Source organism: Carcharodon carcharias, chromosome 23 (genome assembly GCF_017639515.1).
Source record: "Carcharodon carcharias isolate sCarCar2 chromosome 23, sCarCar2.pri, whole genome shotgun sequence".
NCBI classification, from domain to species: Eukaryota; Metazoa; Chordata; class Chondrichthyes; order Lamniformes; family Lamnidae; genus Carcharodon; species Carcharodon carcharias.
The window spans coordinates 22169966-22188243 of record NC_054489.1 but is presented as its reverse complement, the minus strand read 5'-3'; the positions used below and the strand labels follow the sequence as shown (position 1 = coordinate 22188243).

Genomic DNA, 18278 nt, shown 5'->3' with positions numbered 1-18278 from the left:
AGGCCTATGTCCTCTAGTCCTTGAGGAAACACCTTCTCAACATCTACCCTGTCAAGCCCCCTCAGAATCTTATATGTTTCAATAAGATCACCCCATCATTCTTCTAAACTCTAATGAATAAAGGCCTAACCTTTTTAGCCGTTCACTGATAAGTCAACCCCTTCATCCCAGGAATCAGCCTAGTGAATCTGTTTTGAACTGCCTCCAATGCCAGTATATCCTTTCTTAAATACGGGGATCCAAACGGTACTCGGTACTCTAAATGCGGCCAATGCTCTGTATAGTTGTAACAAGACTTCCCTATTTTTAAACTCCAACCCCTAGCAATGCAGGCCAAAATTCCGTTTGCCTTCTTAATTACTTGCTGCACCTGCATGCTAACTTTTTGTGTTTCATGCACAAGAACGCTTAGATCCCTCGGTGCTGCACTTTTCTGGAGTCTCTCTCAATTTAAATAATAGTCTGCCTTTTGATTCTTCCTACCAAAGTGTATGACCTCACACTTTCCTACATTAAACTCCATCTGCCATATTTTTGCCCACTCATTCAACCTATCTATATCCTCTTGCAGATTCCTTATGTCCTCATCATAACATGCCCTCCCACCTATGTTTGTATCATCAGCAAATTTGGATACTTACACTCTGCCCCCTCCTCCAAGTCATTAATATAAATAGTAAATAATTGAGGCCCAAGGACTGATCCTTGTGGAACTCCACTAGTTATGTCTTTCCAACCTGAAAAAGACCCATAAATCCCAACTCTCTGTTTTCTGTGTGTTAACCAATCCTAAATCCATGCTAATATATTACCCCCAACCCCATGAGCTCCTATCTTGTGCAATGACCTTTTATGTGACACCTTATCGACTGCCTTCTGGAAATCCAAATACACTATATCTACCGGTTCCCCTTTATCAACTCTGCTTGTTATACCCTCAAAGAGCTCTAGCAAATTTGTCAAACATGATTTCCCTTTCACAAAATCATGTTGACTCTGTTTGATTGTGTTAAGCTTTTCTATATGTTCTGCTATTTCTTCCCTAATAATGGACTCTAGCATTTTCCCAATGACAGATGTTAGGCTGACTGGCCTATAGTTTCCTGCTTTTCGTCTCCCTCCCTTCTTGAACAGGGGCGTCACATTAGCGGTTTTCCATTCCGCTGGGACCCTCCCGGTATCCAGTGAGCTCTGGAATATTTCGACCAATGCCTCCACTGTCTCTGCAGCCACTTCCTTTAAAACCCTTGGATGCAGGCTATCAAGTCCTGGTGACCTGTCTGCCTTTAGTCCATTAGTTTGTCTAATACTTTGTCCCTCATGATAGAGACAAGATCTTTCCTCCCATTAGCTCCTTGCATATCTGATATCTTTGAGGTGTTTATAGTGTCCTCCACCGTGAAGACCGATGCAAAATATTGGTTTAAATTATCTGCCTTTTTCCTGTTCCCTGTTATCAATTCTTCAGCCACATCCTCCAAGGGCCCCACGCTCACTTAGCTGCTCTCTTTCTTTCTTTTCATATACCAGTAGAAGCTCTTGCTGTTTGTTTTTATATTCCTTGCCAATTTACTTTCATAATTGATGTTCTGCCTCTTTATCAACTCTGAGCCAAAGTTCCTCGAGCCAATACTTGCTGCAGATGTGGTCACCTTGGATCGCACCAGCGTTCACCAACCCCACATACTACAATTGCAACACATCGCCTGCCCAGCCATCTCTATTCTATTTAATTAACTAATTTGGATGCTAAATATTTTAAAAGTGAATTTCTTAACTGGACTCTTTAGCTGTAATAACGTCCCTTGGCTTGGCCAATCAAAAGAGACACGGAAGAGATACTCACCAATCACCTACATGTTTTCCTTTGATGTTACACTTCGGCTCGGACAGGTAGAAACAGGCTGAAACAGGTGTCTGCCACCGGTTTTTATCTCCTGCCGCTGTCCTTCTCACGCAGGTCCGCACTCCATGTGCAAGAGTCCAGCCAGCGAAACTATTTTATCTGGTAGGGAATCAACAACAATGGGGCACATTCTTAATTTTTTTTATTATTCATTTACGGGGTGTGGGCTTCACTGGCTGGGCCAGCATTTATGGCCCATCTCTAATGCCTTTGAAAAGGAGGTGGTGGCCTGCCTTGTTAAACTGCTGCAGTCCATGTGGTGTAGACACACCCACAGTGCTGTAGGGAGGGAGTTCTAGGATTTTGATCCAGCCACAGTGAAGGAATGGTGATATATTTCCAAGTCAGAATGGTGAGTGGCTTGCAGGGGAACTTCCAGGTGGTGGTGTCCCCAAGTATCTGCTGCCCTTGTCCTTATAGATGGTATCGAATGTGGGTTTGGAAGGTGCTGCCTAAGGAGCTTTGGTGAGTTTCTGCAGTGCGTCTTGTAGATGGTACACACTGCTGCCACTGTTTGTTGGTGGTGGAGGGAGTGAATGTTTGTGGAATCAATTGGGCTATTTTCTTTTGGATGGTGTCAAGCTTCTTGAGCATTGCTGGAGCTGCACTCATCCAAGCAAGTGGAAAGAATTCCATCACACTCCTGGCTTGTGCCTTGTAGATGGTGGACAGCCTTTGGGGAGTCAGGAGGTGAGTTTGTCACCGCAGGATTCCTGGCCTCTGACCTGCTCTTGTAGCCGCAGTATTTATGTGGCTAGTCCTGTTCCGTTTCTGGTCAATGGTAACCCCTGGGATGCTGATAGTGGGGATTCAGTGATGGTAATGCCATTAAATGTCAAGGGGTGATGGTTAGATTCTGTCTTGTTGGAGATGATCATTTGCAGGCACTTGTGTGGAGCAAATGTTACTTGCCACTTGTCAGCCCAAGCCCAGATATTGTCCAGGTCTTGCTGAATTTGGACATGAGCTGCTTCAGTATCTGAGGAGTTGCGAATGGTACTGAATGTTGTGCAATCATAAGCGAACATCACCACTCTAACCTTATGATAGAAGGAAGGTCACTGATGAAGCAGCTGAAGATGGTTGGGCCTCGGACACTATCCTGAGGAACTCCTGTAGTGATGTCCTGGAACTGAGATGATTGACCTCCAACAACCACAACCATCTTCCTTTGTGCTTGCTATGACTCCACCAAGTGGCGAGTGTTCCCCCTGATTCCCATTGACTCCAGTTTTGCTAGGGCTCCTTGTTGTGAATTAGAGCAGGACCTTTTGAGAGAGGAATTCAGAAACATTTTTCACAAATAAGATAGTAGTCATTTGGCAGTACAGAACTTAAGTATTGCTGAAAAAAGAGACATGTCTAAGCTTTTTGTCCTGCAATCACCAGGACACTCACAAGAATACCAATATAAGGGAAAATATTTATACTGTATGTGAAGAGTGCTGATTGGTTGGCAAGTGGCGTGGCCATGGAGAATGCACCATTGATGGTGGCTGACAGTTAACTGCCAAGCATTGTTTGAAATTTAAACTAGACAGCTTGACCCTGATTGGTCAAGGCATTGCCCTGAGGAATGAGTCTGAGAATGGCTGTCATTCATTTTGTTAAGCTGAAACAGGTGCAATGTATGTACATGTTCTTTATGTTTGCAAAGAGCAGGGCCCTGTGTATTAATATACGTAGCTCCCAGTACACACACATGCGCCACACTGCAAGTCCGACTGACAATCTTAAATTGGTTGTCAGTGTAATTCTTAGCACATTGAGGATTATTTAGCAAATGTTGTACAATCACAGAATCACATCTAATGTTGGGCACCATGTTTTAAGTTTTGCATGCAAGGTTGGTTGGGTAAGGTCTGTACCCTGCCTGGTGCAAACAGCAGCTGGGACATGCTGCTTGATACGATCCGCCAGTCTTTGAGACATACGGCCTACATACCTAGCATCACGCTGGCACTGAAATTCATATACCACATTACTCATTTGTGTGATAGGCAGAACATCTTTTTGGCTTGACAGCAGCATCCTGTTAGTGGTGAATACCACTCATGTTGCTACTGTATAGTAGCTGTGTGAAACAGCTAGCTTCACCTGTTGCTCAAATTTTGGAGATACTTTGCTTTTCCAGAATAATCTGAGGTAGACTAGGCACTTTTCAGGGCTGCAAGTGACGGTCTTAGGCCATTCTTGAGTTTGCATGATATACAGAGGCCTGGAGGCTACATATATTAATACAGTGTGTGCTTTGTCACTGGTGAACTCTCCATGGCAATGCCACTTGCCAACCAATCTCTTCAGATACAGTGTAAATTGTTTTTTTCCCATAAATTGTTGTGTCCTGATGAGTGCAAGACGAAAAGCCTACTCATGTCTCCTTTTCAGCAATACAAATAAGGTAGTGGAAATTTGAAACTGACTCCCACAAAACACTGTTTCTATTTTCCACACCAGCCATTAAGTTAGGGTGTTATTTTACTATTGTCTTTGTAAATTAGAGCAGTCCCTAAAATAAATGGAATTGAGATGACTTGTACTTTTTCCACTTTGGGCCTAACAGTTTGTGATTCTCCCCACGTGGCCTGACTCTTGTTCAGAGGCTACGAACGGGACAGTTAATGCAATTGGCTGCCTGTTATCATAGCCTAACAAATAAGAGCAGGAGTTGACCATGCGGCTCCTCAAGCCTTCTCTGCTAAGTGAAGGCTAGTCCAGGATTTGAACCCAGGATCTCTGGCAAACTTCGACAAGTAAACCCAAAGCGAGAATCTTACCCCTAAAAACCAACAAGCCAACTAAAACCACGGTAGGATTTGAATCATGTCTCCAGACTATTAATCGATTTCACTAATCCAAGATCACAACTACTATAATAAACACAGAAAATGCTGGGAATACTCAGCATGTCAGGCAACATCTGTATCTGTATATGTAACCTCAAACATTAACTCCTCCTTCTCCCCACAGAAGCTGCCCCACCTGCTGACTATTTCCAGCATTTTCTGTTTTTATTTCCCATCTGCAGCATTTTGCTTTTGTGTTGGAACATAATCACTATGCTACCTGTATCTGTCACTCCAACTGGTCCATCAGAAGTTGAGACCAAAGTACTCTCCTCAGGTTGGGAGCAGCAGCACCAGTAAATAAAGGATTTCCTGCGTGGTGATTATAGCAAAATGGTAAACAGGAGCCTGGTTGAGCTGATAGTCCATGTATAACAGTGAAGAGTCCAGTTTCAGGAGATGAGAATATAGAATAGAATTACAGAGGAAGTTGCGAGTGGCAGATTGAAGCACAAGTCAACTTAGTAAACTCAGACCTCGCTAGACGTACATTTTTGTTATACTTGTTCTCAGGATATGGACAATGATGACAAAATAATGCTTTATTGGCTAACCCTATGCCACTGAATGGCTTGTTAGGTTACTTCAGAGGGCATTAACAATCAACCATTTAGTGTGGAACTGGAGCCATACTTAACTCCAGTAGAAGTGACAGGATTTCTTTCTTAAAGCATACCAGAGAGCCAGTTGGGTTTTTATGACCAGTTTATAGTGCCAGACCACAAATCTGCTGCACTCACTTTCATGGTTTGCCATGGTGGAATTTGAACTCAATACCATAAACCACTACACTGCCATAGTCAATTACTATAGTTATACGAACATCAGAATGCGCAGAATATGAGAAAACTTTTGATTGACCCCTAATTACTTCTATATTTGTCAGTCCTCCTGCAAATCATTTGCAATCAGTTCTATGTGTCTATCCACACAATTTGCAAAATTGCCCTTTGACTGCCACAGATAGTAGAGGAAAGCACCACAATATTTATTTATTTACATTTACATCTCTAATATTTAACCCTGGCAACTACTTTCCACTGATTGTTTTTCCAAGATGCCCAGCATTCTTTCTGGGCAAGGCCAGCATTTGTTGCCATCCCTAATTGCCCTTGAACTGAGTGTCTTGCTAAGCCATTTCAGAGGGCAATTAAGAGTCAACACGTAATCACATGTAAGCCAGGCCAGGTAACGATGGCAGATTCCCTTTCCTTAAGGAAGGACATTAGTGAACCAGGTAGATTTTTTTGACAATTGACAGTCCATTATTGATGGCTAGCTTTCAATTCCAGATTTTATTAATTGAATTTAAATGCCACCAGCTGCCATGGTGGGATTTGAAACCATGTCCCCAAAGCATTAGCCTGGATTCTAGATTCATAGTCCAGTGACATTACCACTACGCCACCATCTCAGGGCCAAGTACTGTTTGTACACCTGTATCTATAACCCTAATTTCTCACCTGATACTTGTGTGGTTAGTGTTTTGAAGAAGTTTAGCTCGTTTGACCTTTGTTGCTCGAACTTTGTTCCACAGATCCATCACTGCTGGGTGGGGAAGGAGAATGCAAATTCGCTGATCCAATTTAAGGCTTGTTAGTTTTATATTTGCATCCTCTAGTTCCATGCCTCATTTGTACTTAGTTTGGATAGCTGCCATATAAACTGTGTTCAAAGGTGTTTCTTTATAACAGGCGTACAGCTGATTCAAGGTGGAAGCTCACAGAGAAACAGGCCCAGGAGCAACACAGAGGCCAGTGAAAGAAGGGGACACCAAGAAAAGAGTGTAATTAACCTCAATGATAAAATTGCGAGAGTTCTTCATCACCTACAGGAGGACATGCAGTTTTTGTCACAGCGACTCAGCAGACTGGAGGACCTGACAACATCTCAGGTACCCAAATAATTTGGATGAAATTTCATAAATTCAGTTTTTATTGCCAGTTTTACTTTTGGTGTAAATGAAAAAGGAAGAAAATCAGTGGGGGAAAAATTGACCTAAATATTCAGAAAATTAAGAGCATATTAATGTTTAAAAAGTTATTTTGAACATGGTAAAAATGTAAGAAAACAAGAAAAGGATTTTTAAAAAGGCAGTCAAGCTAAATAATTCATCGTTATTCATGCATATCATATTAAAGGGCCTTAGCATTAGATTTTGTTCAACCCCCTACTTTAATAAGTGGTAGAAAATGAAGAAACTATGTTTATTGTTGCCACTTCCCAAACTCTATGAAGGTGGGATGACAAAGTTGCTGGGAGATTATTTGCAGGAGTTAAAACTTGCACTTTCATGACAGTAAGCAGCACAACCTCTGGATGGTCAATGGTGATGCCAGGTAGCAGTTAAGTGACTCATCGCCTCTAGATAGTGTCGATGACTTTGGACAGATGAGTGCCAGGAGGAAGGGAGTGGAATCCTTGATGGAAGAAATGCCATCTAGAGGCAAATGAGCTGCTCCTTGAATTAGCGACCATGTCCACAGCTTGCAAGTATATAATAAGTCAATAAGAGGGCAGCCATGGACAGTCAAAAACACAACAGCAAGGCTCAGGCCACTGGCTTAAAATGCCACCTTTCATGACGAAGAAGTATGGAGGACAGTCGTAGGAGCTTTGACAATTGCCGACTAATGATAAAGCACAGGGGAATAGTTGCAATTTTGCAGTTAGTAAACAATCATTAAGTGCACGACCTTAGTCAACCTTTGATTGATTCCCTCAGTCTTTAGGGGACTATCAGTACAATAATTGTGTCACTGGACTGCAGCCTTTGTTCCACAGCTAACTAGGTATGAATGATTGACATTTCCTCCTCACAGCAATATCTAAAGATCATTCTAGGCCTCTTAAAATAAAAACGAAATTTCACAGCCTGTGTTCCTGTTCCTGATTGAAAATCAGGCCTAGAAATATCAGTGAGCTCCACATGATGTTGACACCTTGGATGCAATACTCAAATCTCCAAACTCGGTTTTTGATCAGAGAACAGTGGAAATATTGTGACTTTTTTGTTTACTGTAGTTCAAGAGGAAATCAGATTTTACTAATTGACCCAAAATATTGGATGTTTAGCAGTGGAAATGGGTAAAAATAAAACTGAGTTAAACGTCTTTAGTTATGTAACAGCATTTTATCAGTAAAGTATTAAATCAGATGTTTATTGACTACAAATCTAATACATCAGTTTGTCCCTTTCTTGAGATGGGAGGCTAATTATTGGAACTAGTTTTGACTCTCTGCTGAAGTTTCCTTCAGACTATGTTATAGTCAAAGTCCACAGCCTAAGCTACTCTTGGCTGTTGTTTGAGCTGGAGTCAGGAGCACAAGTGTCTTTGAGCAGTCCCCCAGAGTTTACATGACTAACTCCTGCTGCTGGGATAATGGAGCTAGATTCAGTAGTTTAAATGCTGGGAACTGGCTCATGGATACTGTTAACCCAGAATCCAGTCCACCAAAAGAACTCTCGAAGCTGGCAACATCAACACTTCTTTGAAATGATCTATAATTGCTTTTAGCCTCTAAATAAGGACATTTTTGCTCAGACTCAGGTAGGAGCAGACCACAGTTCTAAACAGAGCCTGCTGGAGCTTGAACAAATGGTATTAATATCTTTTGTCTCAAAAATTCACTGGGATGATTAATTATGATTTAGGTGAAAGATTTGTATTGGATATTGCTGGTAAACAATAGGTGGATATTTGTTTAATGAGACCCAGATGATTTTACCTCTATCCTTCCAAAGCCTCACCGTCACCATCCAGTTTAGTAGCACTATCTTCACCTGGTTGCATTCCTAATTCTCTGTGGCCTGAACATCTTCAGCAATGTGTCTTGTTCACTCCCCTGCACCATTCAGCATTGGAGTTTCCCAAGGATCTGCCCTTAGTATGACTCTTGCTCCTCTACATCCATGTCCCTTGACAACATCATCTACAAGCATAGAATGGCTTCCACATGTAAGCTGTTGACTGCCTGCCACTCCACTGAACTCTGTCCCTACACTACTGCTCTTGATCTCTTGGCTGCCTCTGTACTATTAGGCTACTTGTCTGACTTAGTTGGATAAGTCAAAACTTCCCCACCGCAAACTCTGCTCATGCCACCAAGGCTATGCATCCTCTCCTTGACACCAACTGCCTATTTTCACTTCCATTACAAATTTGTACCACTAAAACCCTTAAAAGGTCTTTTGTCATCTCTGGACTTGACAACCCTCATGCTCTCCTTACCAGTTTCCCTACCTCCATTCTCCATCAATTCCATCTGTCCAAAGGTCTGCCACCCAGATCCTATCGCTGCTGAGCCCATACGCCCAGTGCCCACTGCCCTACATTGGATCTTCAACCTCGCATGTATAGAATTTGAAATCTTCATTTTCAGTTGTGTTCGTGGATTACCCCACCCTATCTCTGTAATCTCTTTCAGTCCTATATCTCTCTAACTCACTGGTCTTTTGATGGCCGTTTTGTGTATCCCCCTCTTGCCTTTGCCCGATATTGGTGGCAAAATCTTCAGCTGCTTCACTCTGACCTTGTGGAAATACTTAAATCTCTATCTCTAAACCAAGCTTTCTGTCTTCCCCCATACCCCTCCTCCCCACAACCTCCTGGTCTCGCCGTTCCTGGCAAGGCATCAGTTTTCCTTACACCTTGGGATTGCTTTCACGGGAAAGGTACTGAATAAATGCAAGTTGCCGTTATACAGATTTGATTATGTTAAGATGGAGACATATTCACTAGAAAGTGCCTGTGTTGTCGAGGTATGACCAGAATGAATTCTAGGAAGAAAAGCTTGAGTAACATGGAAAGCATGCGGGACATCGAATTACAGCCTAATAGATCGACTGCATCTCTGCCTATAGCAGCATATCCATGCTCCTGTGTGCCATTGCATGTGGGGAATCCTCACATGGCCCTTCAGTTACAATGACCTTGGTGACTGCATATCCGACTACTCTCCAGTCCTGGTACTATAGAAGATACTCTGGCACATGGCCTCAGCTCCCATACACTCCTAATTCAAACTTGTCCCCTCCTTCCTTCCCCCAGCGACCACCTTGAAGAAGTGTGGGTACAAAAAGTACATAGTTTAGCACATGTTGCTATTCAGATAGTAGCTCAGGGCTGGCTGCAAGGTATCTCCTGACTTCTGCTCACATGTCATCTGGCTAATGGCAGTTTCCCTTGCATTTGGATTGTAAACCAAAGATTGGGCCACTGAGAGCATGCCATGCTGAACATACACTAGGTTAAGCTGGTTTGTTTCATCACAAGTCCACATGTCAGTGTGATCCAATTGTATGTATACAATATTCAACTTATTATCCCAAATGCAGGATAATTGCACAATCCTGGGTGTATTTTTATTGTTCTATAAGTCATTCACCAGCTTGCAGACTACATCATTTGATTTTTCACCTCAGTTTAGACAATGAAGGTTCAGAGGAAAATAGATTTTGGCATTTTCAAATCGGCCCTCTGGAGCTGCAAGTTCACAATGCGGGGGACTGAATTTTGAACTCCAGCCGGGACTGGGGTTGGAGGCAGGTGGGAGCCAAAAATAGCCCTGCTGGCCAGCATGCCAGTTCCCCAGCTCCATCCTGCCTCTCAGTCACTTTTGTGGAGGCAGGCTGGGGGAGCGGCAGGGCTACTGCCCACATATGGCAGGTAACCATCACAGTTCAATGAGAGTTCACTGAAGCCAATTAAAGGAAGCCGACTGGGATTCTTCACGTGGCCTCCAGGTTCTCACAGGTGGCGGGGGCCAGTTTGGGCACCTGGAGGCGGATTGTGTCAGAACTCCGGGCAGAATGAGAGGCTCTTCCTGCCTGCTTGAGTGCAGGAGCAGGCAGCCACTGGTATGGGGTTCCTAACCCTCCCATTACCCTCACCGACTCCAACTCTGCACCCGGCCACAGTGGTATCCTGGTTGATGAGGCCATTTTTTAAACTTAGGTTTGATAGATTTGGAAAGAGGTCGCCTCCATTTTGAAGTGCCCTCAATTTTATTTACCTTCCATTGGAGCCTGCTGCTACTTTCAAGCTGGAAGGCCTCTATGTGGCCCTCCAGCTTCTAGAGCCTGCCCGCTGTCCTTAATTGGAAAGTTTGTCTCCATGCCAATTAAGGAGGTGCTCATGAGAAAATCAGAATGAGTGACTGCTTCACACCACCCCACTCCCCCAACTCTACCGGACACTGGACCGAGAAGCTGCCCCAACCTTTGTTCCTGCTCCCAGAGGAAAAATCCTGCCCAAGAGGCCCAAAGTTAACAGTATGGTGGTAACTTCCCTCAGAAAGATATGGGAATGGTACCTGTGTGAAGAATTGCAGCGCTGCACCAGGAAGGCAAGTTGGGGCGATGGAACAAGTTGGACAAGGCAAAGACAGGAATGTATTTGAGGAGATCCAGGGTATCAGTTTTGACGCAAGGAAGATTTCCTTTGTCCGCTATTTCTACTGACATATTAGATCCACTCTAAAATAAATATAACGATGATTTCACTCAACAGTGATCAGGGATGGATTTTCATTATCTATACCATGTTGCTAATGCCTAGTGCCCGGAGGAAATCTGCTCCCCCTCCCCCACCCCAAGAGAGAGATTTCTGTTGGCAGATTCACTTGTAATACATGATAGAGCATAGTAGTCGTATTTAATAGCCAGTTTCCAGCCCTTAAACTCAACAGATTCCCTTCCTGTGGTTGTTCTTTATTTAGATATTGATTATGTGCATAAAATATGAATGGGTTCTGGGACAAAGCACTTCTTTGAAATCAATCCCACACAGCCAGATTCCAGTGTTTCAATTTATACTCGGTGTGTAATTATTGAGCTGAACAAGAGTACACAGTGATTCTTTTTAAGTCCTGTTTGTATATTTGAATATTGGGTGTGTCTTAGTGTAAGCAATTTGCTTCTCTACATTCTGGCCCTTCTTAACTCTTGGGGGGGAAAATAATCTGTTATTACAATAAAAAAAACTGTTGCTAGGAGCCGAGCATTTTAATGCCTGGTTTAGTAAATGTTGCAGGCAGTAAGTGGCAAAAGCAGCCAAGAGCTGACAACTTTATAGCCTTCTATTGAATGTGAATTACGTTTAAACATTTAGCAAAGAAAATCTAGAGGGAGAGCCCGCTCCGAGCTTTTTTCAAGCACTTGTTAGCGCATGACACATTAGGGGAGGCCTGGGGACGAGCGAGACACCTTTACCAAGTGTTCCACGAGGCCTGGGAGAAATAGATCAGAAATCATTGAGGGAGTTTTCCCTTCACTCATTTTCTTAAAGAATTGGTTTCCCAAATTCTGATATAAATATGTAAAAACAAACATTATTTTAAAATTACATTTAAAAGGAAAGATGAATACTTGAAGTGGGTTTGAAAATTTACAAACCGTGCATTTGCCAAAATGTGAAATTATCCTGCACTCGTCAAACATTTCACTTGTCATCAAACACCTGACTTAATATCTGTTCTTTAGCTAAACAGTTATACAGTGGGACTTTACTTTTTTTGTATGTAGGACATTTATAAGATATTGTGTTAAAATAATAGGCATAATTTTGCCCTTGGTGGGCACGCGGGTCCCACCGGCTCAGTGGCGGGCGGACAGCTGACCCCCGCCAACGAAACGAAGCCCACCGCCATTTTGAGTGAGCGGGCCAATTAAGGCCTGCCCGATGAGTAGCGCTATGCACTTCCTTTGTGGAGGTGGAGAGGGTGTCCCCAGCTGTGAAAGTGCGCTCTTTCACGCATGCGTGCGAAAGAGCACACTGCTCCCTGAGACTAAGTGCTGTCTCAGGGAGATTACTGACAGTCCAAAAAACTTTAAAAACTGAAAAATTAAAAAATTATTAACATATCCCCTTCATGTGACAATGTGGATGAAGTTTCATGAATAATCTGGAGCCCGCTGGTGCTCCTGGCCTGCCCGCCAGCCTTAAGCTTGGACGGGCAGGTCTTTAATGATCTTAATTAGCCTGTCAATGGCCTCATTTGGCCATTGACAGGTCAGCGGGTGGACAGCTGATTTTGCTGTCCACCCACCTTCCTAAAAATTTAAAGGGACCAAGGTGACATCGGGGGTTCCTCCCGACGTCATCCTGCGTCATTTTCCTGTCGGCGAGCGGGTCCTGCCCTCAAACCGCCAACGGGAAAATTCAGGCCAATGTCTTTGCAGCATTTCTGAAAACTCTGTACCTTCTCCTATTGTCCACTTGGTGGCTGGTATCAGGCAGGACAACTCAACTAAACTTGTCCACCATGGCATGAGTCAGGAGTGTGATGGAATACTCTCCACTTTCCTTGATGAGTGCAGCTCTAACGTCACTCAAGGAGCTCTACACCATCCAGGACAAAGCAGCCTCCTTGATCAGCATACTCCTCACAACCTTAAATATTCATTCCCTCCACTACCAATGCACAGTGGCAGCAGTGTCTGCCATATGAAAGATGCACTGCAACAATTCACCAAGGCTTCTTCGGCTGCACCTTCCAAACCCATAGCCTGTACCACATAGAAGGACAAGGGCAGCAAATGTATAGGAACACAACCAACTGCAAGTTTCCCTCCAAGCCACACACCATCCTGACTTGGAGCACCACATGAGCTGCAGCAGTTCAAGAAGGTGACTCACCACCCTCTTTTCGAGGGCAGTTAGGGATGGGCAATAATTGCTGACCTATCCAGCAACACCTGCATCCCATAAAAGTATTAAAAATAACTGATCACACCCCCAGCTGAAAATATTTTACTTAAAGATATATTATTTCATTCATTTCCTGAGAGTATGAATTCCCTTTTTCTCCTTTACATGTCTTACTCCAGTGGGTGCCAAGATACTAGTTCTTACTCAATGCCCCGAGCTACCATTTGGAAAGCAAATAAGGGACCCCAGCAAAGACACTGATATCATTTCCTGAATGCTTTCTCTTGGTAGTACAATGATGATCAGGGAGTCTCTGACGTAGGAGTCCTGTTGGTGTAGGTACTGTAAGACACCTCTGTGTGATCATGTTGTAATTTTTCCTAACTGTTGGTCAATAATTCTGACTGACTTATGAATTGGACTTATTGAAGAATCCAACTATTTCAGTGTCTAACCTATGTTTGTTACCACTGTGTCACTAAATTACGGATGTTGCTCTAGTGTCAGATTTGTGGCATTTGTCTGTATCTACTACAGCAAAGTGCCTTTGGAAGCATAAATATTTTATCCTTTCCTATTTAAACACCTCCCTGGCTGTTTTGACCTCACATTTTGTTAACTAATGTAGGAAAGTGTCGGTACTTAAATACCAGTCACCTCAACTATTATCGCTTTAGTGTTCTAAATGCTTAAAATGACTGGCGATTCTTTCAATTCAGAATTTATTGAATTCATGTTAAAAGAGTGGATGTGTGCTGAGATTTTAGGAGTTTAGGGAGTTTAGGAGCGGGGCGTGTGGAGGAGCACCCCCGATCAGGGGTGGGCCGCCATTTTACGTGGGTGGGCCAATTAAGGCCCGCCCAGTGTGACGTCCGCCAGGAAGCGCTATACGCTCCCTCTGCGGACAGGGGAGTATTCCCTGAGCCAATAGTGCACTCTTTCGCGCATGCACATGAAAGAGCGCACTCATCTCCCTGAGGCTAAGCTTTTAATGGCTTTAATAGTCCTTTGACAGTTCGGCGGGTGCGCAGCTGCCTCCGGCACGTGCTCGCCGAACTCAATATCGAAATGACGTCGGGACGCACGCCCAACGTCATCGCACGTCCCCACATGCCAACGGCAATATCCTGCCCATGGAATCAGAGAATCAGATTGAGGAAAGATGCAGCATTGTTAAATTATGGCTATCTACATGTACCTCGGATTATTAATTATTATAAGTATTACACATGGAACAAATTTTGAACCATTTCTCATGTAGTATTCCCAATAAATACTCATACATGGTTTCTCCACCTCAGCTTTTATCCTCCTTACTCTTTCCCTGAAGGCAATGACTTATGTCGGACTATAGTTACAGAATGGTTAGTGACTTGGCAGTATTTCACTCAAGTGGTTAACAGACTATCCACCCCCACACTTCACCACATTAAACATTCATTCCCTCCACTACCAAAGCATAGTGGCAACAGTGTGTGCAATATACAAGATGCACTGCAGCAACTTGTCAAGGCTTCTTCCATTGCACCTTCCAAACTTGGGACCTCTACCACCTAGAAGGGCAAGGACAGCAAATGCATGGGAAACACCACCACCTGCAAGCTCCCCTCCAAGCTGCACGTTCTTCTGACTTGGAATGATATCGCTCACAGCTGAGCCAGATCATATCCTTACTCAACAGCCACACATGGCAGATACTTCCAGCAGAGGCTACTGGATGGGGATCTGGAGCAAGACATAAGCTCATACCAAGACACCTTTAAAATCATTCTTTAACTGATCAATAAAAAGTTACTTTTGCCCAATTTTTAACCTTTCAAAGTCTTTAATTCCCTTGTTGATCCTGAGATTTACACCCATTGAATTGGTGAAGTCAAAATGTACATTGCTTGATGATATGTGGAAACAACGCATGCAGTGAAGTCAGTAGCACATTGGAGGTGCATCCCAGAACTGGCTTTCAGCCCCAATTTCTGGAGGTAGAGCAAGCTTGGATAAGTTTATCACACTGCTTATAGTGTGTTTAAGTATCTCTCTTATTGGTTCTGCTGGGTAAAGCAACTAAGAGCAGATGCAACAGAGCCCCTTGATGTCATCATCGACTGTAACCGACAAAAAGACTGATCAATTCATGAGGTATATGGAATAACATGGGACCTACAGAAGTGGAACCAGTACCTTAAAAACCAAACTTATGGAACTGCTATGGGGGGCCATAAAAGTGGTTTGTCATTCAACTTAACCATGTGTTATTAGTCTCTTGCATTTTTCTTGAGGTTCAATGATATTCGAATTAAAAATTGATGTTCACTGATTTCCTTTGAATTTAACCTTGCTTTTGTCCTCTATTTCTTCCACTGATTTCACATCATTCCTGTCGAATTCCTCAAGAAAGTGAGAAATAAATCTTGTAAATTAAATTGAACAGATCCAATCCAGTTACTCCGTTTAAATTTATACATCTAAAAGATGAGTCAGAATGATTGGGTAACAGGTAGAAAAGCTTAACATTTGCTAACTAGAAAAAGTTTCCTCACAAATCTGTTTCTCGTGAAAATTTTAACTATGCACTACAAACACTCTTAAAATAGCAATGAGACAGGGCCAGAAATGAAATACTGGAATAGATGTACAGCTGCTCATTGATAGTCTGATTCCCACAAATACACTCATTTTCAGCATAATCCTCTCATGGGTATGTTATTGAGTTCTATGTCAACAATCCCAGAAATACAGATCTCACATTGCTTGATTATGTTCCACTGAGTGCTTTCTCCTGGCTTAGGTAGTAATAGGAATTCACTGAGGTATGAGATCAATGTATATGGTTAATATATATTTTTACTGTCTTATTACAGGTGCAAACAGCTGGCTTACAACCTCCATACTTGAAAACGCCTGGTCATAAGGTGAAAAATCTCTAGTGTCATGAAAGCAGTTTTATTTAATAATTTCCGACCACATTGCACATCTTTTTTACCTCTTACGTTATTTGGTATCACAGTTATATTGAGGGGAAGGCCCAGCAGTAAGCATTTTTTAAAGTGTTTTCTTCTTCATTAAGTGCTTTCCCCTTACAACAGGAATAAGAGAAGGTTGCCAATTGTAGTGGATGTGGACCCCTGTCAAAGTTTAGGCTTTTTCCGAACATTATATGTTCACAACAGTCTAAGTCTCCTATGAACTAAAATCTGTGACTTTGTGCCTCATGTAGAACTAATAAATTACTCCTTGGCTATGCTATAGTGCAGTGGAGATCACAGGATTTCCAGCATGCCCTTATGTTTTTGGCACCATGCTGTAACAATCTGAGCTAACTGGTCACCGCTTAGGCTGACAAGTGCCAGCAAATGACCATCTCCAACAAGAGAGAATCCAACCATTGTCCCATGACATTCAATGGCATTATCATCGCTGAATCCCCCACTATCAACATCCTGGGGGTTACCATTGACCAGAAACTGAACTAGACTAGCCATATAAATACTGTCGCTACAAGAGCAGGTCAGAGACTAGGAATCCTGTGGCAAGTAACTCATCTCCTGACTCCCCAAAACCTGTCCGCCATCTACAAGGCACAAGTCAGAAGTGTGATGGAATACTCTCCACTTGCCTGGATGAGTACAGCTCCAACAACACTCAAGAAACTTGACAGCATCCAGGATCATAAGACCATAAAACATAGGAGCAGAAATTAGGCCATTCAGCCCATTGAGTCTGCTCCGCCATTCAATCATGGCTGATAGATTTCTCAACCCCATTCTCCCGCCTTCTCCCCGTAACCTTTGATCCCCTTACCAGTCAAGATCTTATCTATCTCGGTCTTAAATACACTCAATGACTTGGCCTCCACAGCCTTCTGTGACAATGAATTCCATAGATTCACCACTCTCTGGCTAAAGAAGTTTCTCCTCATCTCTGTTCTAAAAGGTCTTACCTATACTCTGAGGCTGTGCCCTCAGGTCCTAGTCTCTCCTACTAATGGAAACATCTTCCCCACGTCCACTCTATCCAGGCCTTTCAGTATTCTGTATGTTTCAATCAGATCCCCCCTCATCTTTCTAAACTCCATTGAGTATAGACCCAGAGTCCTCAAAGGATAAAGCAGCCTGCTTGATTGGCACCCTATCCACAAACATTCACTCCCTCCACCACCAACGCATTGTGGCAGCAGTGCATACCATCTACAAGATGCACTGCAGGAATTCACCAAGGCTCCTTAGACAACAACTTGCACACCCTCAACCACAACCATCTAGAAGGACAAGGGCAGCAAATACATGGGAACACCACCACTTGCAAGTTCCCCGCCAAGCCATCCACCATCCACCATCCTGACTTGGAAATATATCACCGTTCCTTTACTGTCGCTGGGTCAAGATCCTGGAACTCCCTCCCTAACAGCACTGTGGGTGTACCTACACCACATGGACTGCAGCGGTTCAAGAAGGCAGCTAACCACCATCTTCTCAAGGGCAGTTAGGGATGGGCAATAAATGCTGGCCTCACCAATGACACCCACATCCCATGAATGAATAAAAAATATTATGTCTTCACCAAAACAAAAAGTAAATATCACAATCAGAAAAATGCATGAAGGCTAAGCTGCTCATATCATTTATTTACAGGTAAGATAGAGAAAACAGGAAGACATAGCAAGTAATGAAAAAGCGATTCATTAGAATACGAAAAGTAGAACCATTCTACAAATAACCACAAATATCTTTTGGTGGATTATATTTCTCATGCAATACATTATGCAGTATAGCTTTTGAATGAGCTTGCAATTTCTCACAGGCTTGAAGGATGTGATGCCGTGACGCAATGCATATTTTTGAGTCCAGCTAATACCTATGTTGCTGTTTCATGCTTAGT

At 43.0% G+C, this 18278-nt stretch overlaps 2 protein-coding genes across 7 annotated transcripts in view; one reads left to right on the top strand and one right to left on the bottom strand.

The window, feature by feature from the left end:
• The window catches only part of LOC121269041 (abl interactor 1-like), a 246053-nt gene that overhangs the window by 123599 nt on the left and 104176 nt on the right, over positions 1–18278 (bottom strand). The window contains exon 2 of the mRNA XM_041173443.1: positions 1847–2005. The gene's annotated coding sequence lies outside the window, so the exon portion shown is untranslated. The remainder of the gene's footprint in view (positions 1–1846; positions 2006–18278) is intronic.
• Positions 1–18278, top strand: part of LOC121269040 (acyl-CoA-binding domain-containing protein 5-like) — a 152861-nt gene that overhangs the window by 70408 nt on the left and 64175 nt on the right. For all 6 annotated transcript variants that reach the window (XM_041173440.1, XM_041173439.1, XM_041173437.1 and 3 more), the window contains 2 exons: positions 6447–6646; positions 16262–16312. In XM_041173440.1, the coding sequence (XP_041029374.1) occupies positions 6447–6646; positions 16262–16312 (251 nt within the window). The remainder of the gene's footprint in view (positions 1–6446; positions 6647–16261; positions 16313–18278) is intronic.